At 52.9% G+C, this 24,846-nt stretch overlaps 1 protein-coding gene across 4 annotated transcripts in view; it reads right to left on the reverse strand.

Moving 5' to 3' along the window:
• sycp3 (synaptonemal complex protein 3) overlaps positions 1-24,846 on the reverse strand; it is a 260,430-nt gene that overhangs the window by 150,464 nt on the left and 85,120 nt on the right. For all 4 annotated transcript variants that reach the window (XM_038820905.1, XM_038820904.1, XM_038820907.1 and 1 more), the window contains exon 3: positions 5,597-5,684. In XM_038820905.1, coding sequence (XP_038676833.1) covers positions 5,597-5,684 — 88 coding nt within the window. The remainder of the gene's footprint in view (positions 1-5,596; positions 5,685-24,846) is intronic.

Genomic DNA, 24,846 nt, shown 5'->3' on the forward strand with positions numbered 1-24,846 from the left:
TCTCTGAGTAAAGAAACTGCCTCTGACATCTGTCCTATATCTACCACCCCTCAATTTAAAGCTATCCCTGTCCACAGGGATAGTGCCAGAGGACTGAAGAGTGGTGAATGTTGTTCCTCTGCTCAAGAAAGGGAATAGGAATGACCCCGGTAATTATAGGCCAGTTAGTCTTACTTCGGTGGTCGGTAAATTAATGGAAAAGGTCCTGAAGGATAGGATTCATGACCATTTGGAAAGATGCAGCTTAATCCGGGACAGTCAACACGGATTCGTGAAGGGTAAGTCTTGCCTCACAAATTTGATTGAATTCTTTGAGGAGGTAACTAAGTGTGGAGATGAAGGTAGAGCAGTTGATGTCATATACATGGATTTTTATAAGGCATTTGATAAGGTCGGCTCATGAAGAAAGTAAGGAGGTGTGGGATAGAAGGAAATTTGGCCAATTGGATAAGTAACAGACTATCACATAGAAGACAGAGGGTGGTGGTGGATGGAAAATTTTCAGACTGGAGACCAGTTACCAGCGGTGTACCACAGGGATGAGTGCTGGGTCCTCTGCTATTTGTGATTTTTATCAATGACTTGGAGGAGGGGGCTGAAGGGTGGGTCTGTAAATTTGCTGATGACAACAAGATTGGTGGAGTAGTGGATGAGGTGGAGGGCTGTTGTAGGCTGCAAAGAGACATTGATAGGATGCAGAGCTGAGCCGAAAAATGGCAGATGGAGTTTAACCCTGATAAGTGCGAGGTGATTCATTTTGGTTGAAAAAATTTGAATGCGGATTACAGGGTCAATGGCAGGGTTCTGAGGAATGTGGAGGAACAGAGAGATCTTGGGGTTCATGTCCACAGATCTCTGAAGGTTGCCACTCAAGTGGATAGAGCCGTGAAGAAGGCTTATAGTGTGTTAGTGTTTAGTAACAGGGGGCTTGAGTTTAAGAGCCGTGGGGTTATTCTGCAACTCTCCATGACCCTGGTGAGACCACATTTGGAGTATTGTGTGCAGTTCTGGTCACCTCATTAAAGGAAGGATGTGGAAGCATTGGAAAGGGTGCAAAGGAGATTTACCAGGATGCTGGCTGGTTTGCAGGATACGTCTCATGAGGAAAGGTTGAGGGAGCTGGGGCTTTTCTCTTTGGAGCGGATGAGGATGAGAGGTGACTTAATAGAGGTTTATAAGATGATGATGAAGATGATGAGCAAATGAAAAGTGGAGCTTGTTCAAGGAACAAATACTTTGTGTCCTTGATAGGTTTTTAAGATAAAGATAGATAGTTTTTTGAAGAATAAAGGGATTAAGGGTTATGGTGTTCGGGCCGGAAAGTGGAGCTGAGTCCACAAAAGATCAGCCATGAATCACAGAGCAGGCTCGAGGGGCCAGATGGCCTACGCCTACTCCTGCTCCTAGTTCTTATGTTCTTATGAGGGGGATAGATAGAGTGGACGTTCAGAGACTATTTCCTCGGGTGGATGTAGCTGTTACAAGGGGACATAACTATAAGATTCAGGGTGTGAGATATGGGATCGATATCCGAGGTAGTTCTTTACTCAGAGTGGTTAGGGTGTGGAATGGACTGCCTGCTGTGATAGTGGAGTCGGACACTTTAGGAACTTTCAAGCGGTTATTGGATAGACACATGGAGCACACCAGAATGACAGGGAGTGGGATAGCTTGATCTTGGTTTCGGACAATGCTCGGCCCAACATCGAGGGCCGAAGGGCCTGTTCTGTGCTGTACTGTTCTATGAAAGAAAATAAATCCAGACGAGGCTACCGCTCCTGATATTTATCCCATGGCAACTATTGGAACTGCATGTGTGAATGCTGGAGAAATGTAGCAGCTGGCTCCTCAGACTTGGCACTCCACTGTGCAACCTGTTGGTATCCACCAGCACTCAAATGATTAAAGGTCCCTTGGTAAAATAGTAGATAGTACTTTGTGTTGTGGAATGAAAGCAATATCTTCAAAAGGGAAAGAGGAAATTAAAACTAAAAATCAAAGATAAATCTATCAAGAATATAATATCCTTTGTGTGTATCCTCTAATTAAAAGTGGAAAGTCTATAAATTCACAGAGCTTCCCAATGACCAGTGTATGAAGTAATGTTAACAACCGCAATCCTGCAATCAAACAATATATACCAATATATCAGTTAATGTTGACACGTATGGTATAAATAACATCTTCATTATATAATGAGTGTAAAAGCAATAATTATTTTATTTCAAGAACAAGGCCCTTATTTCAAGGGCCTCACGGTAGCATGGTGGTTAGCATCAATGCTTCACAGCTCCAGGGTCCCAGGTTCGATTCCCGGCTGGGTCACTGTCTGTGTGGAGTCTGCACGTCCTCCCTGTGTGTGCGTGGGTTTCCTCCGGGTGCTCCGGTTTCCTCCCACAGTCCAAAGATGTGCGGGTTAGGTGGATTGGCCATTCTAAATTGCCCGTAGTGTAAGGTTAATGGGGGGATTGTTGGGATATGGGTTACGTGGGTTTAAGTAGGGTGATCATTGCTCGGCACAACATCGAGGGCCGAAGGGCCTGTTCTGTGCTGTACTGTTCTATGTTCTATGGTCTAAGTTATGAAGCTTGAATGTGACCCTCTAAAAATATTCTAAAAGGAATGCCATCAGCAGCCAGGCTTTGCTAGAAGACACAGTATATATTTAAAGTCATAATTTTTGAACAAGGTGCTATTAGCAACACTAACTTATCATCTATTTATAAATAGTTAAATGTGGAAAATGTTTATGTGAGTGAAGCTAGCATTACTGTGCACCATGTGCTGCCTGCTGAATGTCATTAATCCTGTACAGTTGCATGGCTTCCAACAGCATTCCAAATATGCACATTTCAATTGTTTGGAGGAGACAATGGCTGTATGCCATGCAGTGTTACACACAATTAGAGTACAAATACATTTGATATAAGTCCTCTCTTGTTTGGTTTGTGTTGAATGTTTGTTGCCGGATAAGAAAGAATCGCCTTTCAAAGGATTATACATCAGAAAATAAAAACTGAAAAATAAAGGTTATTTCACTCAATGATTGTGTGCATCATTAACAGATGACTGTACCATATCAGAAATAAATAGCAGTACTCGCACACAACCCATTGCATAATACACCATACACACTGGGAAAACCAGTTGTCTGCAGCACCCTCAAGTGACAGGATCTCTGGTACAATTATAAAAGCTTGTTTTACCTCACTTTCAGTTTACTTTGTTTATGAAGATGTTTATTGGCAGATCACCACAGAACTCCATGTGCCATAACTGTAATCCATAGAGGTTACAGTACAGGCCTTTGACCTGTGTCAATATGGATTCTTCATTAGAACAAACCAAACTAACCTAATTTCCAACAGCATCCTCCCTGCATCTTCCTCAGTCTCAAATATTTATCCATGTTCCCTTTGTAAGATTCACTGGTTTGTCTCAACAACTCCCTCAACAAAGCGTTCCACATTGCAACAACCCTCAATGTAAAGGAATCTCTCCTAACTTCCGGTGGCAGCATGTAGGTGGAAGACGCATGTTGGGTAGCTCCTGCTCAAGGCTCTGGTTACTTGGACTTTAATACCCGGTTTCAGGGGCAGTTTTTGAACAAGCTGGTGTAGGAAGGCATAAGGAAGGTAGGAATGTCTAAGAACCAGAAAAAAGCCACTGGGAAGAAGGGAGCGAGTGAAAGTTCGCCGTTGAGTGAATAGGTCAGCCTGGTAGCAGGAAAGATGGCAGAGGCTGGGTTGCTGGGTGGGGCTACAGTTGGGTACAAATATATTGGACTTTAGGTTATTCACAAAAATAAAGGGCACCTACCATTCCATCCCCCGACCGCACTTTGGAAAATCTCCCGGCGTGCAAACAGAAATTTAAGCGGAAGAATCCGGTTAAGAAGGTCGTGAGGTGTTGGTCCGAGGAAACAGAACAGCTCCTACGTGACTGCTTGGGGTCAGTGGACTGGTCCATATTTAAGAAATCAGCGACCAACCTAAACGTGTATGCCACCATCGTCAGACTTTATCAGCAAATGTGTGGACGACTGCTTGCCAAAGTAGTACGTACGTTCCCCAACCGGAAACCATGGCTTAATCGGGAGATTGACTTCCCTTCCTACTGAAGGCCAGGTCTGAGTTGTTCAAGTCACCTGATCTATACAAGAAATCCAGGTAAGACGTCCAAAAAGTCATTGGGGATGCCAAGAGACAATATCAAGACCAAGCTAGAGTCACAAACTAGCGTTACAGACTCTTGGCTGTTGTGGCAAGGCCTAAACATCACGGGCTACAAAGCAAAGTCGAGCAGAATTCAATATATTCTATGCTTGGCTCGAGCAGGAAACCATCAAACCGCTGTTGACAGTCCCAGCAGCCCCCGACACACCAATACTCATCATCATGGCTTCCGAAGTCAGATCGGCCTTCCTGAAAATGAACAGAAGATGACAGGTCCGGTCACTGGTCATGCACTCACCGAGCCTGCGCCGACCAGCTGGCGGATGTGTTCACAGACATCTTCAACATCTCCCTACTCTGTTCCGGGAATCCCACCTGCTTCAGGAAGACCACCATCATACCAGTGCCAAAGAAGAACCAGCCAACGTGCCTCAATGACTGCTGTCGGGTGGCCCTGACATTGATCGTAATGAAGTGCTTCGAGAGGTTGGTCATGAGGCACATCACCTCCATACTCCCAGAACACCCTGATCCACTGCAATTCGTATACAACCACAACCGGTCCACAGCAGACGCCATCTCCCTGGCCCTGCACTCATCCCTAGAGCATCTCAACAACAAGGACTCCTACATAAGACTCCTATTTATTGATCACAGCTCGGCCTTCAACACCATAATCCCAGCCAAGCCCATATCAAAGCTCCAAAACCTAGATTTGGCTCCTCACTCTTCAAAAGGATCCTCGACTTTCTGACCCATAGATCACAATCGACACCTCCTCCACAATAGTCCTCAATACTGGGGCCCCACAAGGCAGCGTACTTCGCCCCATACTATACTCCCCGTACATACATGACTGCGTGGCAAAATTTGTCTCCGACTCCATCTACAAGTTTGCTGACGACACAACCGTAATGGGTCGGAACTCGAAGAATGTCGAGTCAGAATACAGGAGGGAGATAGAGGACGTATTGACAAATAAATGAATAGCATGGGAATAGAGGAATACCTACCCCAGAGTGTAGGTTTTAGGTTGGAAGCGCAACAAGGTCGGTGCAGGCTTGAAGGGTCAAAGGGCCTGTCCCTGTGCTGTACCTTTCTTTGTTCTGGTTCTGTACTTGTCGGAATTCTATGTTTTTTTCAATAAACAAACCAATGACATTGCTTTCAAGAACCCCAATGTTCAACATATACTACTTCTCACTGTGGTTCCGAACATTTGTGGTTTCAAATGGCATGCAAATCCAAACTGTTATGCAATTCCTCTTCTTTACTTTATGAAAAATGTGAGAATTTATATTAACTTGTAACTTCCTCTTCTCCTTCATTCTTGAGTTCAACAACATAAACATCCATTTACGGCACTATATACAAAATTAATGTTCAGTGTGCTCTACATATTACTGTTCAGGTTATCATACCCAACATTTATGTCATCCATTTCCTCTTCCTGATCAGTTACTGTACTGAGCGCTGACCGTTTTCTCCCGAGCTGCACTGTGGCCTCTTCTATAAATGCAAAAAATTCCATGAAGAAGTCAACTTACACTCTAAAACTAGTCGATGAAATCACAAGATGGCATTTTAATTGAAATATAGGATATATAAACAAAGAAAGATTAAACCTATAATTCAAATATTCCATAGAATCTCTATAGTGCAGAAGGCAACCATTCGGCCCATAGTGTCCGCACCGACCCTCCGAAGGAGTACCAAGAGTACCCCACCTTATCTCTGTAACCCTACCTAGCCTGGACATCGTTGGGACACTAAGGGATGGTTCAGCATGGCCAACCCATCTAATCAGCACATCTTTGAACTGTGGGAGGAAACCGGAGGACCTGGAGGAAACCCATACAGACACAGGAAGAACATGCAAGCTCCACACGACAGTCATCCAAGGCTAGAATCGAACCAGTGGTAAATGAGATTGCACGAGTGGGTTCCCTTGGGTGAACTACTCTTTCAGAGGGTCAGTGCAGACTCGATGGGCCGAATGGCCTCCTTCTGCATTGTAGGGATTCTCTGTTCTATGTTAGCGATAGGGGCTAGGGCACAAAGCTTGTACATATCACAATGAACACCTATTCACCGACGTTCTGAACTGCCTTGGTCCTCTGCCTGAAGGGTGTGGAAGGTTGGGCTGGACCATGAGCTGAGGGTGTCCGGGCCGCCAATGTGGGGCGCGGGTGTTGGAGGTAGGCAGGGGACAGCGCCCCCAGTGCAGTCGGGGGTTACCCCCAGAGTCGCCCTCGGAGGCGGCAGAGGACAGAGCCAGATATGTGCGGGCGCCAAGTGGCAGATCCTATCCAGTGAGTGACCCACCACCACACACACTACACTGAAACCCACTCCGCATCCTCCTTGTTGGAAGATGAATGCATCGTGCACGCTGTCCGGGTATTGGGGGCAGATGTGCATGATGTGCAGCTCGTGGTCACACACCAATTCCACATTCATGGATTCTCGCTTGCGATTGGTGGAGCCAGTCAGAACCTTCCTGAAGAAAGGCGGTCTTGTGAAAAGCTCCATTTTGTTCTGAGTTGTGTGAAGAGATCCAAGAATGAGGCAGTTTTGGGAATAGTTACATTGTTCCATTCTTATCATTAAATATTAATAATTTTTCCAATTATAAATAAAGTTTTAAAAATGTTCTTCTTATAAATTTGATGCCTGTACCTCATTGGAGCAGACGAGGACCATAATCTCGACAGGTGGAAAAGATTTATTTGTTAATTCACTTACGCTGTGACTCCGGATCGAGGCGGGGGCTGGAATTGACCCCATGTTTGCCCAGGGTACCGTAACAACCTCCGTTATGGTGTGGATGCACCTGTGCATTGAGATCTGAGAGATCTCCAACAGGTCCCCACTCACCGCCTGGAAGGACCTGTGGCATAGAGGTTCAGGGTGACCGTAACCTTGACAGCCACCTGGAGCAGGTGTCCAACCCTTTACCCCCGTGGTTCCAGGTATGCCATGATGCAGCAGATATGCCGTACAGTCTCCCTGGTCAGCCAGAGTCTTCGACGACGCACCCGGCCCAGCAGTTCCTCGAATGACAAGCACTGCCGGTACACAGGGAGCCTGATGCATTGCCGCCTTCCTGTCTCCTCAGTCCGTTGGACGGCTGGCTCTCCATCATCACCGGCTGGCTCGTGTTCCTCTGGGGCAGGCTCCTGTTCTGCAAGATCCTCCCTGAGCAGCTCCTGCTATTCCGGCCTCATAGCGTCTGCCAGGGCTGCGGCCATCAGGCAGATGCAAACCACTCCTGGATGGGTTGCGAAATCCATTTTCTGCAGGGGATAAGGGCAGACGTGTTAGCATGGTGAATATTCCCATGCCCAACCTGGTCCGCTGGGCTACACGGTGGCGCCGGCCTGCATTGCAGCTCCTGCCCCATTAAGTCCCCCCTTTCACCCATCCCCCATTCCCACCCCTATCCCAGCAGTTCCTCGACGCTTTGCCCTCCACATCGCACTGCAGGCCCATCGGTGCCTGGCACTGGGGAGGAACCTCAGACTCCGGCACCTGTCCCTGTCGGCAGGGATACCGATGGCTGGCGCAACCTATGCCAGCGGTACGCTCTCCAGCCCTGCCCTGCTGTGGGGTCTACTGTGGGCGTCCTCCTTAGGTGCCCCAGTGACAGCGTAGCACCTGGTTAGGGGCGGGGAGGGCTGCGCAACCACAGGCCCTGACATATAACTCCCAGCCAGCAACACGACTAGCAATCCACGGTTGTGCATTTGGGACCAGGTCCTACCTTCTCTCTCACCCTCATAGCCATGGCGTCTGTTTACCAATTTTACCACAAGCAAACCACGCCATCGGCACATCCACCTGGCGGAGGCGGAGCATCGCAGGAGGCCCAGAGAATGCTGGGTCGGGCCCGTTAACGATATGCCAACGGCATTTACTGTACAATTTGCATGCCCACGCCAGCATGAGGCGCATCCATGCTGCTGTCGAGACACCCGAGCACGTCTTTCCACTGGGCACCTGGCGCCAGCCTCGAATTTCGGCTGACGCCCAATCACATTCCTTAAATAAGGGAACCAAAATTGCTCACCTCCAGATGTGGTGTCACCAGTACCTTGACTAGTTGCAGAAGGGGGCCCATCGTCTGCACCGGCTCCAAAAAGAGCTGTCCAGCTAATCCCATTCTCCAGCCCTGTTTCAGTAGCCCTCTAAATTCATCACTTTCAAATATATATCCAGCTCTCTTTTGAAACCTCAGATGGAATCCGCCTCCACCACTCTCCCAGGCATCGCATTCCAAATCTGAACAACTCACCTCATCTCACTCCTAGCTCTCTTGCTGACCATCTTAAAATTGTGACCCCTAGTCACTGACACACCAACTAGTGGAAACAGAATATACTTCTGTACTGTCAAAATTATTCATAATTTTGAACAACTCAATAAGATCACCTCTGAATCTTCTCTGCTCCAAGGAGAAGAAGCTCAATTTCTCCAATCTATCCTTGTATCTAAAATTCCGCAGTCCTGATGTCAATCTAGTAAATCTCCTCTGCACTCCCTCTGGGGATTTTAACACCCTTTATTAAATAAGGTGCCCCGAAACGAACACAATACTCCAAATTCAAATTCAAATTCCAGAGCGGACTATATGGTCAATGGAAGGGTCCTGGGGAAAATTGATGTACAGAGAGATCTGGGAGTTCAGGTCCATTGCACCCTGAAGGTGGCAACGCAGGTTGATAGAGTGGTCAAGAAGGCAGACAGCATGCTTGCCTTCATCGGACGGGGTATTGAGTACAAGAGTCGGCAGGTCATGTTACAGTTGTATAGGACTTTGGTTAGGCCACATTTGGAATACTGTGTGCAGTTCTGGTCTCCACATTACCCGAAGGATGCGGATGCTTTGGAGAGGGTGCAGAGGAGGTTCACCGGGATGTTGCCTGGTATGGAGGGTGCTAGCTATGAAGAAAGGCTGAGTAGATTAGGATTGTTTTCATTGGAAAGACGGAGGTTGAGGGGGGACCTGATTGAGGTCTACAAAATTATGAGAGGTATGGACAGGGTGGATAGCAACAAGCTTTTTCCAAGTGTGGGGGTGTCAGTTACAAGGGGTCACGATTTCAAGGTGAGAGGGGGAAAGTTTAAGGGAGATGTGCGTGGAAAGTTTTTTACGCACAGGGTGGTGGGTGCCTGGAACACTTTACCAGCGGAGGTGATCGAGGCGTGCACGATAGCATCATTTAAGAGGCATCTAGACAGGTATATGAACGGGCGTGAACAGAGGGAAGTAGACCTTGGAAAATAAGAGACAGGTTTAGATAAAGGATCTGGATCGGCGCAGATACGAGGGCCGAAGGGCCTGTTCCTGTGCTGTAATTTTCTTTGTTCTTTGTTCTAAAAATGTGGTCTGACCAATGGTTTGGTGAGGTGTAGTAATACTTCCTTGCTTTTATACTCTATGTCTCTATTTATAAATCCAAGGATCCTGCAAGCATTCTTAATAACTGCTTCAACTTGCCTAGTCACCTTCAGAGAATGATGCATTGAACCCCAAAGTCCCTCTGCTCCTGTACTTCCCTCAAAGATGGACCACTGAGCCTATATTGTCTCCTCATGTTTCTTCAATCAAAATGCATCCACTTAAGCCCAGTCTCCATACAATTAACAGGAGCGACCCCCTATCCAACGGTCTCCTGTGATCTAACAGCCTCCCCGGCGAGTGGTCACACGGGCACCAATTACTACTCCTTTTTAAAAACTTGAAGCTGGCGGAAGGGCTGTTGCAGGGACGAGGAGGTGAGTAGCCACCTTCGCTCACAGGCTCACGGTGCTCGAGAGGGGTTGGGGAGCCAATGGCGGGGGGGGGGGGGGGGGGGGGGGGGGGGGCAACTTCGTTCGGTGTGGGTACACTGCGGGAGGCAATACCACAGACGACGGGACCAAAATCCGAACACCCAGGAGCTGGGCTCCAGCACCAGGAATATTTATATATCTATTTATAATCTTTGTATTGTCACAAATAGGCTTACATTAATACTGCAATGAAGTTACTGTGAAAAGCCACTAGTCGCCACACACCAGCGCCTGTTCGGGTACACGGAGGGAGAATTCAGAATACCCAGTTCACCTAACAGCACGTCTTTCAGGACTTGTGCGAGGAAACCGGAACACGCGAAGGAATCCTCGCGGACACAGGGAGAACGTGCAGCGATGAGACCATCAATTCACAAGACACGTGATTGGAAGTGAACAGTGGTTTTAATAGTCTTACAACTGAGCCTGCCTGCGACAAGATGAACTGGCAGCAGGCTCACAACTGCAGATCTTTATACTTCCGGTTAGTGGGAGGAGTCATGGGCGGAGCCAAGGATGGAGCCCAGTACAAACTCCTCATCTTCCCCTATGGGCAGAGCCGCGCAACGGCTCGTATACAGAACTCACAAGGACACAATACATATGATACAACACAGTGTGAATTACTAGGTTTATAATTCACCACATTCACCCCCTGTAAAAAAAATCAAGACCGGCGGGGGTGATGGGTCTACAAATTGAGCAGGTCCGGCGGCCGAGTCGTCCTTTGGGATCGGCGAAGCACCGGGGTTGCAGCCTCTTCTGGTGGCTGGGTGGTGGCGGTCGGTGAAGGTACGATGGTGGACTCCGGGGGTGATTCAGTCCGAGCTTCGTACCCGACTGGTTCGACTGGCGACGGGGAGCACCGGAAACCCATAGGCGCGGGGGCGCGGAGCACAGGCAGTGAACCTGTAGGTGCGGGAGCGCAGGGCGCGGAGGGTTGTGAGGGGTGTCGTCTGAGGGGTACCTCGGCGATAGTAGTGGTGGCATTGGATCCTGCAGGCGCCAGGTCCCAGAGGGAAACAGTGTCCTGACGGCCGTCAGGGTATTCGATGAAGGCGTATTGGGGGTCCGAGTGGAGTAGGAGCACTCTCTCTATGAGTGGGTCAGTTTTGCCCGGACGTGCTTACAGCGGAGAACCGGGCCCGGTGTCTTCAACCATGCTGGGAGCGAAACCCCCATGGTAGTGCCCCTCGAAAAAACAAATAGCCTTTCGTGAGATGTCTGGTTGGTGGCTGCACATAGGAGGGAGCTAATAGTATGGAGAGCGTCGGGGAGGACCTCCTGCCAATGCGAGGTCGGGAGATTCCATGACCGGAGGGTCAGTAGGACGGTCTTCCAGACCGTCGCGTTCTCCCTCTCCACCTGCCCGTTCCCCCTGGGGTTGTAGCTGGTACTCCTGCTCGAGGCGATGCCCTTGTCGAGCAGGTACTGAGGCAGCTCATCGCTCATAAAGGACGAACCCCTGTCGCCGTGTACGTAGCTGGGGAAACCGAACAGGGTGAAGATACTGTGCAGGGCTCTGATGACTGTGGGGGAGGTCATATCGGGGCACGGGATAGCAAAGGGGAAGCGGGAGAACTCATCGATGACGTTCAGGAAGTAAACATTCCGATTGGTCGAGGGGAGTAGCCCTTTGAAATCGATGCTTAGGCGTTCAAAGGGCCGGGAGGCCTTTATCAGGTGGGCCCTGTCTGGTCTATAGAAGTGCGGTTTGATGTAGTGGGCGAGCCAGGTGACCCCCGGGTGGCAGAGATCATTGTTGATAGCTTTCAGGCGGTCGTCTTGCACACTGGCGCACGTGCCACGGGACAGCGCATCTGGGGGCTCGTTGAGCTTCCCCGGTCGATACATAATATCGTACCTGTAGGTGGAGAGTTCGATCCTCCACCGTAGGATCTTATCATTTTCAATTTTGCCCCTTTGTAAGTTGTCAAACATGAAGGCAACCGATCTTTGGTCGGTGATGAGGGTGAACCTCCTACCTGCGAGGTATTGCCTCCAGTGTCGTATAGCTTCCACGATGGCTTGTGCTTCCTTTTCGACTGAGGAGTGTCGAAGTTCCGAAGCGGAGAGGGTTCGGGAGAAAAAAAGAGACTGGTCTCCCTGCCTGATTTAGTGTGGCTGCAAGAGCGACCTCTGAGGCATCGCTCTCCACCTGAAAGGGGACGGATTCATCCACCGCCCGCATAGCCGCTTTGGTGATGTCCTCCTTGATGCAGGTGAAGGCCTGGCGAGCCTCATCTGACAAAGGAAAGAGTGTGGCCTTAAATAGTGGGCGGGCTTTGTGCACATACTGAGGGACCCACTGGCATAATACGAGAAAAATCCCAGGCACCTTTTGAGGGCCCTGGGACAATGAGGGAGAGGGAGTTGTAAGAGGGGGCCAGGACTCTGTTTTCCACGACATAGCCGAGGATGGCTAGCCTGGTCGTGCGGAAAACGCATTTCTCCGTGTTATACGTGAGGTTGAGTTTCTGGGCCGTCTGGAGAAATCGATGGAGGTTAGCGTCGTGGTCCTGCTGATCATGGCCGCAGATGATGACGTTGTCCAAGTACGGAAACGTGTCCCGCAGCCCGTACTGGTCCACCATTCGGTCCATAGCTCGTTGGAATACCGAGACCCCATTCGTGATGCCAAAGGGAACCTGGAGGAAATGGAAGAGGCAGCCATCTGCCTCGAACGCCGTGTAGTGGCGGTCCTCCGGGCGGATTGGGAGCTGGTGGTATGCAGACTTCAGATCCACCGTGGAGAAAATGCAATACTGGGTGATCTGATTCACCATGTCTGCAATCCTGGGGAGGGGGTACGCATCAAGGAGCGTGAACCGATTAATGGTCTGGCTATAGTCCACTACCATTCGGAATTTTCCCCCTGTCTTGACGACCACCACCTGAGCTCTCCAGGGGCTATTACTGGCCTCTATGATCCCCTCACGTAGGAGCCTATGGACCTCAGTTCTGATAAACACCCTGTCCTGTAGGCTATACCGCCTGCTGCGAGTGGTTACAGGTTTTCAGTCTGGAGTGAGGTTGGCAAAGAGTGGAGAGGGGTCGATTTTAAGTGTCGCTAGACTGCAGATAGTGAGTGGAGGTAGGGGCCCGCCGAAGCTGAGTGTGAGGCTTTTGAGGTTGCACTGGAAGTCGAGTCCCAGTAAGAGTGGGGCGCAGAGTTCGGGGAGTACATATAGCTGGAAGTTCGAGTAGCTGGCGCCCTGAATCGTTAGGGTCGCGACGGTGCGCCCTTGGAGGTGAACAGAGTGTGAGCCCGAAGCGAGGGAGATCGTTTGCCATGCAAGGAAAATAGGGAGTGAACAGCGTCTTACCAGATCTCGGTGTACGAAGCTCTCAGTGCTCCCGGAGTCGAAGAGGCACGGTGTACTGTACCCGTTGATTTTAACGGTCATCATCGAGTTGCGGACGTGTTTCGGACACGACTGGTCCAACGTGACCGCGCTGAGTTGCGGGTAGTCGGCGGTTCGATCAGCTGTGCTGGAGAAGCCCCGTGATGACTGTCCGCTGAGGTCGTAGTCTTCGAGGTGAGTTTCAGAGTTTGAATAGGATGGGTCCCAAGATGACCGCCCCGTGGATCGCACGTGGCGGGCGGCGAGGAAGATGGCGCCCAAGATGGCAGCCCCCATGAGTCGCACGTAGCCGGCCACGTGGAGGAGCGTTGCCAAGGTGGCGGCCCCCATGAGCCGCACGTGTCGGGTGGGGGCGGAGTCAGGATACAGGCCGCAGCATTTCGGGGCCTGCGAGTTTTGGAAGCGAGTGCTCTGGGCTGCGGGAGAGTTTGGAGAGGGGGATTTCTTCGCCAGGCAGATCCGGGCATAGTGTCCTTTGCGACCGCAGCTGCTGAAGGTCGTGTTGCGGGCTGGGCAGTGCTGCCGTGGGTGTTGGGGCTGCCCACAAAAATGGCACACTGGGGCTGCATAGTGAGTGGGTGGCTGCGCGGCGCAGGCCTGGGGCAGTCGCTGGTCGGGGGCCCAGGATGGGGTCGCCTGGTCCGCGGGGAACGAGGTGAGGCTGCGGAACGAGACCTCCATGGTTGTAGCTAACTCTACAGTGTCCTCCAAGTTCTGGGCCCCTTTTTCAAGCAACCGCTGGCACACATAGTTTGACCTGAGCCCTGCCTGTGACGAGATGAACTGGCAGCAGGCTCACGACTGCAGATCTTTATACTTCCGGTTAGTGGGAGGAGCCATGGGCAGAGCCATGGGCAGAGCCAAGCGTGGAGCCCAGTACAAACTCATCTCCCCCTAAGGGCAGAGCCGCGCAACGGCTCGTATACAGAGCTCACAAGGACACAATACATATGATACAACACAGTGTGAATTACTAGGTTTATAATTCACCACATGCAGACTCCGTACAGACAGAAACCCAAGCCTGGAATCGAACCTGGGACCCTGGAGCTGTGAAGCAACAGTGCTACCCACTGTGCTACCGTGTTGCACAACGGATGTCAGGCCCCTTGTATAACTGCAATTTTGGTGTTCTTTCTTTGCAAGCACCTCTTGATCTCATTGGCCATATGATATCTGAACAAGTCCCATACAAATAAGTTATGTTATTTATGTAGGTCTCCAGGATGCCTACTCCACACAAAACTTCACTCCATCCTCATTCATCCAACCATTGTTATGGATACGTGAAAAAATTCCTGCAGGGAGCTTTAAGTTTGAAAATTACCACAGGCGACTTCCGGTTGCGGCGATGCGGAGCTAAGCCGCACGTTCGGCATCTCCCGCCAGGAACGGACTTTTGGGCTTTTTTAAGGGCCCCCAGCGGTACTTGCTCAACGGTTCCAGACGTGGGAAGGTGTCTGCAGCGGATCCCCAGTGGTCTATGGTCTTGACCAGGAGTGGGTCCAGCAAAATAGCAGCGCCCAAGAAAAAGCGGGGAAGAGAATCAAGATGGCGGCCGGCGGAGGCCTCGAGGAATGGAGGCAGTGGGCGCAGGTGCAGCAGGAGACTCTCCAGCGATGTTTTCAGGAGCTAAAGGTGCAGCTGCTAGACTCGCTGAAGGCTACTACGGACAAGCTGCTGGCGACGCAGACAGCCCAGGGGATGGAGATCCGGGAGCTCCGACAACAAGCCTCCGAAAGAGAGGATGAGGCCGCGGCCCTCGTGGTAAAGGTGGAGATGCACGAGGCGCTCCATAAGAAGTGGCAGGAGCGGTTCGAGGAGATGGAGAACCGGTCGAGGCGGAAGAATTTGCGGATCCTGGGCCTCACGGAGGGACTGGAGGGGTCAGACCTGGGGACCTATGTGGTCGTTTTGTTGAACTTGCTGATGGGAGCTGGGTCCTTCCAGGGGCCCCTGAAGCTGGAGGGGGCCCACAGAATACTGGCCAGGAGGCCCAAGCCGAATGAGCCGCCACAGGCGGTGCTGGTGCGGTTCCACCATTTCGCTGACCGAGAGTGCGTGCTTAGGTGGGCCAAGAAGGAGCGGAGCAGCAAGTGGGAGAACACGGTAGTGCGGATCTACCAGGACTGGAGTGCGGAGGTGGCTAAGCAGAGGGCTGGGTACAACCGGACGAAGGCAGTGCTCCACAGAAAGAGCGTGAAGATTGGCATGTTACAGCCGGTGCATCTGTGGGTCACATTCAAGGACCGGCACTTTTATTTTGAGTCCCCGGAGGAGGCATGGGCCTTTGTGCAGGCCGAGAAGTTGGACTCTGACTGAGGGTCGGGGGTTTGTAAATTGTGGTGAATGTAATATAGATGTATATATGTTAATTCACACTGTCTGTGTAAGCGCAGTAGCGCTATCCTACCACTAGGGGGCGTAGCGCTGGGAGCACTCAGGAACTTGTACTGGGCTCCATCCTTGGCTCCGCCCACTACTCCTCCCCCTAGTGCAGCTGTATAAATACCCATGTCCAGAGTCAGCCTGGGTCACTACGAGTTCATTGACAGGTAACAGGCTGGCTCTGAAGTAAGTCGATTAAAGCCTAGATTCACATCGGAAACACGTGTCTGGTGAATTGATGGTTTCATCAATTTAATCGACTTAAGAACAGTAAAGATCGATTATGGAATCGGCCCTCAAGCCTGGACGCCTGGAACTCAACCCGCAGGATGCAGAGGCTAAAGAAATCTTCTCCCACTGGATCCGGTGCTTCAAGGCCTACCTGGCCGAAGCGAGCACAGTCGAAACTACAGAGGATCAGAAGCTAAGTCTACTGTACGCGAGGGTGAGCCACAGAATCTCTACACAACTAAACTCGGCTAGTTCATATACTGCGGCGGTAGCAGTTCTAGAAAAAACGTATGTAAGGCCCATTAATGAAGTTTACGCTCGCCATGTGTTCACGACTCACCGTCAGCGGCCTACGGAATCACTCGCCGAGTTCCTGAGAGAACTTAATAATTTGTCCAATGACTGTAATTACCAAGCAGTTACCGCGGCTGAACACAGGGAATTGGCGGTACATGATGTTTTTGTAGCGGGCCTCAGTTCTAACTAACTGCAGCCAACGACTGCTGGAAAAGGGGGCCCAGGACTTAGAAATAACTGTGGAAGCTGCTACCACAATGAAGGTCTCCTTCCGCAGCCTTAACTCGTTCCCCGCGGACCCCGCGACCCAACCATAGGCCCCCGACCAGCGACTCCCCCAAGCCTGGCATACGCGGCCGCCCAGTAACCATGCTGCCCCAGCCAGCCACTATGATGCTCCAGCCTGCCACTTCTGCGGCCAGAATCAGCACCCACGGCAGCACTGCCAGGCCCGCAACGCGACCTGCAGCAGCTGCGTGTGAAAAGGGCATTACGCAAGAGTGTGCCTCGCTAAAAGGGCTCCAGCTTCCAACTCCCCAGCGACTCGCAGTAATCGCTCCCCTCACTCGCAGCCCCGCGGGGCCCGAAACGTTGCGGCCTATGCCCCTAATCCGCCCCCTCCAGCCACGTGCGATCCATGGGGGTGGCCATATTGAAAAACCTCCACCACAAAGCTGGCCACGTGCGACTCATGGGGGCCGCCATCTTGGACGCCATCTTCCTCGCCGCCCGACACGTGCAACTCATGTGGGCCGCCATCTTCCTCGCCGCCCGCCACGTGCGATCCACGGGCCCGATCGGCATCTCCGCGCTCGGACAACCCAGCGGAGGAATTCGAATTAGACTATGAACTCAGAGGGCAGTCATCAGGGGCCACTCCAGCACAGCTGATCGAGCCGCCGACCACCCGCAACTCAGCGCGGTCACCCTGGACCAATCACGACCAAAGAATCTGCGAAACTCGATGGCAGAGTTCCATATCAACGGATACAAAACGGCATGCCTCTTCGACTCCGGGAGCACAGAGAGCTTCATACATCCAGACCTGGTAAGACGCTATTCGCTCCCCGTTTTCCCCGCGCAGCAAACTATCGCGCTTGCGTGAGGCTCACACTCGGTCCAGATCCAGGGGCGCACCGCCGCGACACTCACAATCCGAGGCGCTAGTTACTCGAAATTCAAACTCTACGTTTTGCCAGAACTCTACGCGCCACTCTTATTAGGCCTAGACTTCCAATGCAACCTCAAGAGCCTCACCCTCAGCTTCGGAGGGCCCCTGCCCCCACTCACGATCTGCAGCCTCGCTACGCTGCGAATTCCCCCCCCCCCCCTCCTCTCTTTGCCAATCTCACTAAGGACTGTAAACCCGTAGCCACTCGTAGCAGACGGTATAGCCTGCAGGATAGGGTATTTGTCAGAGCAGAGGTCCGAAGGCTACTCAGCGAGGGGGTTCTCGAGGCCAGCAATAGTCCCTGGAGAGCTCAGGTGGTGGTCATTAAGACGGGGGAAAAATTCCGTATGGTGGTCGACTACAGTCAGACTATAACTAGATTTACGCTCCTCGACGCGTATCCCCTCCCAGGATTGCAGACATGGTAAACCAGATCGCCCAGAACCGGCTCTTTTCCACGGTGGATCTGAAGTCTGCATACCACCAGCTCCCAATCCGCCCGGAGGACCGCCACTACACGGCATTCGAGGCCGATGGCCGCCTCTTCCATTTCCTCCGGGTCCCTTTCGGTGACACTAATGGGGTCTCGGTGTTCCAACGAGCAATGGACCAAATGGTGGACCAGTACGGGCTGCGGGCCACGTTTCCGTACTTGGACAATGTCACCATCTGCGGCTATGACCAGCAGGACCACGACGCCAACCTCCACCGTTTTCTCCAGACGGGACAGAAACTGAACATCACGTACAACAAGGAGAAATGCGTTTTCCGCACATCCAGACTAGGCATCCTCGGCTATGTCGTGGAAAACGGAGTCCTGGGCCCCGACCCGGACCCCTCATTGTCCCAAGGCCCTCAAACGGTGCTTGGGATTTTTTTCCTACTACGCCCAGTGGGTCCCTCAATATGCGGACAAAGCCTGCCCACTCTTTAGGACCACACGATTTCCCCTGTCAGCCGAGGCACACCAGGCCTTCGACGGCATCAAGGAGGACATCGCCAAAGCGGCCATGCGGGCGGTGGATGAATCCACCCCATTTCAGGTAGAGAGCGACGCCTCAGAGGTAGCTCTTGCAGCCACGTTAAATCAGGAAGGGAGACTAGTTGCATTCTTCTCCCGTACCCTCTCCGCTTCAGAACTCCGACACTCTTCAGTCGAGAAAGAAGCACAAGCCATTGTGGAGGCTATCCGTCACTGGAGGCATTACCTCGCAGGTAGGAGGTTCACCCTCATCACCGACCAAAGATCGGTTGCCTTCATGTTCGACAACTCGCAAAGGGGTAAAAAAAAACCGATAAAATTCTGAGGTGGAGGATCGAACTCTCCACCTACAATTACGATATCAAATATCGACCCGGGAAGCTCAACGGGCCTCCGGATGCCCTATCCCGCGGGACATGCGCCAGCGCGCAGATCGACCGATTAAAAAGCATCCACAATGACCTCTGCCACCCGGGGGTCCCCCGGCTCGCCCACTACATCAGGGCCCAAAACCTGCCTTTCTACAACGAGGAGGTAAAAGCGGTCACCAGGGACTGCCCGATCTGTGCGGAGTGCAAACCGCACTTCTATAGACCAGACAGGGCCCACCTGGTCAAGGCTTCTAGGCCCTTTGAATGCCTTGCGATTGATTTCAAAGGGCCACTCCCCTCAACTAACAAGAACGTTTACTTCTTAAACGTCGTAGACAAGTTCTCCCGTTTTCCATTCGCTATCCCGTGCCCCGACATGACCTCCCACACAGTCATTAGGGCCCTGCATTGCATCTTCACCCTGTTTGGTTTCCCCAGCTACGTACACAGCGACCGGGGTTCGTCCTTCATGAGCGACGAGCTGCGTCAGTACCTGCTCGAAAAGGGCATTGCCTCAAGCAGGACTACCAGCTACAACCCCAGGGGGAACGGGCAGGTGGAAAGGGAGAACGCGACGGTCTGGAAGACCATCCTACTGACCCTTCGGTCTAGAAAGCTCCAAGTCTCCCAGTGGCATTAAGTCCTCCCAGACGCGCTCCACGCTATTAGGTCCCTTTTGTGTATGGCGACCAACCAGACCCCTCACGAGAGGCTCTTCATTTTTTCCAGGGGCACTACCACGGGGGTCTCACTTCCGGCATGGCTGAGGACGCCGGGCCCCGTACTCCTGAGAAAACACGTCAGGGCGCACAAAACCGACCCCCTTGTTGAGAAGGTGCGCCTGCGCCACTCCAACCCCCAGTACGCATTCGTCGAGTTCCCTGACGGCCGTCAGGACACAGTATCCCTCCGGGATCTGGCACCTGCCGGATCCAGCGCCCCCTCTACCCCCACAGAAGGATCTCTCACCCTACACCCCATGCTGCCGCCCCCTTGCGCTCCCGAGCCCACGAGCTCGCTCCACCAGTTCCGCGCCCCCACGCCGGCCAACCCCCAGCGCCCCCAGTCGAACCAGGAGAGTATGAAGCTCAGATACAACCCTCCCTGGAGTCCCCCATCATACCCCAGCACACTACACCCATCCAGCCACCGCAAGAGGCTGCAACCCCGATGCTCCGCAGATCTCAGCGGACAATCCGACCGCCGGACAAACTGACTTTATAGACTAGACCACCACCCCCGCCAGACTTGATTTTTTTGAAGGGGGTGAATGTGGTGAATGTAATATAGAGGTATATATGTTATTTCACACTGTCTTTGTAAACGCAGTAGCGCTATCCTACCACTAGGGGGAGTAGCGCTGGGAGCACTCTAACTTGTACTGGGCTCCACCCTTGGCTCCGCCCATGACTCTTCCCCCTAGTGCAGCTGTATCAATACTCGTGTCCAGAGTCAGCCTGGGTCATTACGAGTTCATCGACATGTAACAGGCTGGCTCTGAAGTAAGTCGATTAAAGCCTAGATTCACATCGGAAACACGTGTCTGGTGAATTGATGGTTCCATCATAAATAACTGTTAACTTTTGGTGGGAAGGTCTCTCTGTTATGCTGTTTTAAGCTAGTTGTGTGTTGGTTCTTGGGCGGGTGGGGTGCTGCCTTTTTTTTGCGGGGTCGGGCAGAGGGAAAGAGCGGGCTTTTCTTCTGTTTCCCGCGCTGAGGGAGAATGAAGGCGGTGTCGGAGCTGAGAATCGCGGGCTTTTTTCTCGCGCGGGAGGGGGAGCCTCCGTCTGCTGAATGGTCTGGGGGAGGAGAAGTAGTCCGACATTGGGGGAGGGGTCGGAGGTGTGGCGGGGGCTGCCGGGGTCAGCAGAAGTTAGCTGGCTCACGGGAGTGCTATGGAGGGAGTAACGCGGCTGGGAGGGGTCCTAGCCTTGGGGGGGGGGGGGTACCGGGTTGCTGCTGAAATGGCCAGGAAGGAGCTGGAGTATGCAGGAGGGGCCGGGGAGGGGGTTTGCCGCCGTGGGGAACAGGCCGAGTGGGGGGCGGTGGCCTGGGGCAGGCAGGGGACGGGTTATGGCTTGGCGGCAGGACAGGGGGGCAGTGAGCCCTCTGATCCGGCTGATAACTTGGAATGTGAGGGGGCTGAATGGCCCGGTTAAACGGGCCCGGGTGTTTACACACCTGAAGGGGCTGAAGGCGGATGTGGCTATGCTCCAGGAGACGCACCTGAAGGTGGCGGACCAGGTTAGACTGAGGAAGGGCTGGGTAGGCCAGGTGTTTCATTCGGGGCTGGATACAAAAAAATCGGGGCGTGGCGATTCTGGTGGGAAAAAGGGTGTCGTTTGAGGCGTCAAAGGTGGTGGCTGACAGTGGAGGGAGGTATGTGATGGTGAGCGGCAAGCTGCAAGGGGAGCGGGTGGTGCTGGTAAATGTTTATGCCCCAAATTGGGATGATGCGGGTTTTATGCGGCGCATGTTGGGCCGCATTCCAGATCTAGAGACGGGGGGCCTGATACTGGGGGGGGGACTTTAACACAGTGCTGGATCCCCCATTGGATCGATCCATGTCCAGGACGGGCAGGAGGCCCGCGGCAGCTAAGGTGTTGAGGGGGTTTATGAACCAGATGGGAGGGGTGGATCCTTGGAGGTTCGCGAGGCCGAGGGCCAGGGAGTATTCATTTTTTTCCCACATGCATAAGGCCTATTCCCGGATCGATTTTTTTGTCCTGAGCAGGGGGCTGATTTCGAGGGTGGAGGATGCCGAGTATTCGGCTATAGTCATTTCAGACCATGCCCTGCACTGGGTAGACCTTGAGCTGGGGGAGGAGAGGGACCAGCGCCGGCTCTGGCGCCTGGTGGTGGGACTCCTGCTGGATGAGAAGGTGGGCGGGCGGGTTCGGGGGTGTATCAAGAGGTACTTAGAGGCCAATGATAATGGGGAGGTCCGGGTGGGGACGGTTTGGGAGGCATTAAAGGCGGTGATTAGAGGGGAATTGATTTCCATCCGAGCCAATAGGGAGAGGGGAGAGCAAAGAGAGAGGGAGAGGTTGGTGGGGGAGATGGTGAGGGTGGACAGGAGATACGCGGAGGCTCCGGAGGAGGGACTGTTGAGGGAGTGGCATAACCTTCAGGCCAAGTTCGACTTGTTAACCACCGGAAAGGCGGAAGCTCAGTGGAGGAAGGCACAGGGAGCGGTGTACGAATATGGGGAGAAGGTGAGTAGGATGCTGGCGCATCAGCTACGTAAGCGAGACGCGGCCAGGGAGATTGGTGGAGTGACGGATAGGGGAGGCAATGTGGTGCGAAGGGGGGTGGATATTAATGGGGTCTTCAGGGACTTTTATGGGGAATTGTATTGGTCCAAGCCCCCGGTGGAGGGAGGGGGAATGGGGTGCTTTTTGGATAGGCTGAGATTTCCGAAGGTGGAGGAGGGACAGGTGGAGGGGCTGGGGGCACCGATTGAGCTGGAGGAGCTGGTCAAAGGGATAGGCAGCATGCAGTCGGGGAAAGCGCCGGGGCCGGATGGGTTTCCGGTCGAATTTTACAAAATGTATGCGGACCTGTTGGGCCCCCTGTTGGTTAGGACCTTTAACGAGGCAAGGGGTGGGGGGGGGGGGGGGGGGGGGGCTTTGCCCCCGACTATGTCACGGGCGCTGATTTCCTTGACCCTTAAGCGGGACAAGGACCCCCTGCAGTGTGGATCATATAGGCCGATCTCGTTATTAAATGTGGATGCCAAGCTGTTCTCAAAGATCTTGGCCACAAGGATAGAGGACTGTGTGCTGGGGGTCATTCATGAGGACCAGACGGGGTTTGTGAAGGGAAGGCAGCTTAACACCAATATACGTAGGCTTCTGAATGTTATAATGATGCCGGCGGTAGAAGGGGAGGCGGAGATAGTGGTAGCATTAGACGCGGAGTAGGCCTTTAATAGGGTTGAGTGGGGGTACCTGTGGAAGGTGCTGGAAAGGTTTGGGTTCAGGAAGGGGTTTGTCAGGTGGGTGAGGCTGTTATATGAGGCCCCGAAGGCGAGCGTAGCCACGAATAGGAGGAGATCGGAGTACTTTCGGTAGTACCGGGGGACAAGGCAGGGGTGTCCCCTGTCCCCTTTGCTCTTTGCGTTGGCAATTGAGCCCCTGGCCATGGCGTTGAGGGAGTCGAGGAATTGGAGGGGTCTGGTGCGGGGTGGGGAGGAGCACCGAGTGTCATTATATGCAGATGACTTGTTGCTTTATGTGGCGGACCCAGTGGGGGGAATGCCGGAGGTGATGCAGATCCTTAGGGAATTTGGGAGCTTTTCTGGGTACAAGCTCAACCTGGGTAAGAGTGAGCTATTCGTCGTGAACCCGGGGGATCAAGAGGCGGGGATTGATAGGCTCCCGCTGAAAAGGGCGGGGAGGAGCTTTCAGTACCTGGGTGTCCAGGTGGCTAGGAGCTGGGGGGGGGGGGGGGGGGGGGGGGGGGGCCTGCACAAGCTTAACCTCACTAGGCTGGTGGAGCAAATGGAGGAGTTTAAAAGACGGGACATGTTGCCGCTGTCGCTGGCGGGTAGGGTGCAGTCCGTCAAGATGACAGTGCTCCCAAGGTTTTTGTTTCTGTTCCAGTGCCTCCCCATCCTTATCATGAAGGCCTTTTTTAGAAGGGTCAACAGGAGTATTACGGGATTTGTATGGGCGCATGGGACTCCGAGGGTGAGAAGGATGTTTTTGGAGCGGGGCAGGGATAGGGGGGGCTGGCGCTGCCCAACCTCTGTGGGTACTACTGGGCTGCCAACGCAGCGATGGTGCGTAAGTGGGTAATGGACGGGGAAGGGGCAGCATAGAAGAGGATGGAGATGGCGTCCTGCGTGGACACGAGCCTGGAGGCGCTGGTAACTGCGCCGTTGCCGCTCTCTCCAACGAGGTATACCACGAGCCCGGTGGTGGCGGCTACCCTCAAAATTTGGGGGAAATGGAGACGGCATAGGGGGGAGGTGGGGGGCTCGATGGAGGCCCCGATACGGAAGAACCATCGGTTTGTTCCAGGGAGCATTGATGGCGGATTTCTGGGCTGGCACAGGGTAGGTGTTAGGAGGTTGAGGGACCTGTTTGTGGATGGAAGGTTCGCGAGCTTGGGGGAGTTAGAGGGGAAGTTTGGGCTCCCCCCGGGGAACATGTTTAGGTACATGCAGGTTAGGGCGTTTGCCAGGCGGCAGGTGGAGGGGTTCCCTCTGCTGTCCCCACGTGGGGTACGGGACAGGGTGCTCTCGGGGGTGTGGGTTGGAGGGGGGAGGATTTTGGACGTGTACCACGTCATGTAGGAGGTGGATGAGGCCTCGGTGGAGGAGCTGAAGGGTAAATGGGAAGAGGAGCTGGGTGAGGAGATTGAGGAGGGGACGTGGGCGTATGCCCTGGAAAGAGTGAATTCCTCCTCTTCCTGTGCGAGGCTTAGTTCAAGGTGCTGCATAGGGCCCACATGACCGGGATGAGGATGAGTAGGTTTTTCGGGGGCGAAGACAGGTGTGCCAGGTGCTCGGGGAGCCCAGCGAACCACGCCCATATGTTCTGGGCATGCCCAGCGCTGGGGGAGTTTTCGAAGAGGGAGTGCAGGAGGCGAAAGAGGCCGGTGTTCTGGCCTTTGCGTCCCGAGTAGCCCGGCGGAGGATCTTGCTTCAATGGAAGGATGAGAGGCCCCCAAGCGTGGAGGCCTGGATCAATGACATGGCGGGGTTCATTAATTTGGAGAAGGTGAAATTTGCCCTGAGGGGATCAGTACAGGGGTTCTTTCGGCGGTGGCAGCCTTTCCTGGCAGAACGGTAGGAAAATAGGCCGGTAGCAGCAGCAAACCGGGCGGGGGGAGGGAGGGAGGGGGAAGGGAGAAATGTGTATATGTGTTTATTGAATATGTCGGGTGTTTATCTATTTCTTCTTTTTGTAGTTACTGGGGGGCGGGGGGGGGTTGGTTTTGGGGGTTAGTGTGTTTTTCTTTTGGTTGTTGTTAATACTGGTTTCTTGCTGTTATTTTCTGTTTTTGATATGTTTTGGAAAATCTC

This window comes from Scyliorhinus canicula, chromosome 15 (assembly GCF_902713615.1).
Source record: "Scyliorhinus canicula chromosome 15, sScyCan1.1, whole genome shotgun sequence".
Lineage (NCBI taxonomy): Eukaryota > Metazoa > Chordata > Chondrichthyes > Carcharhiniformes > Scyliorhinidae > Scyliorhinus > Scyliorhinus canicula.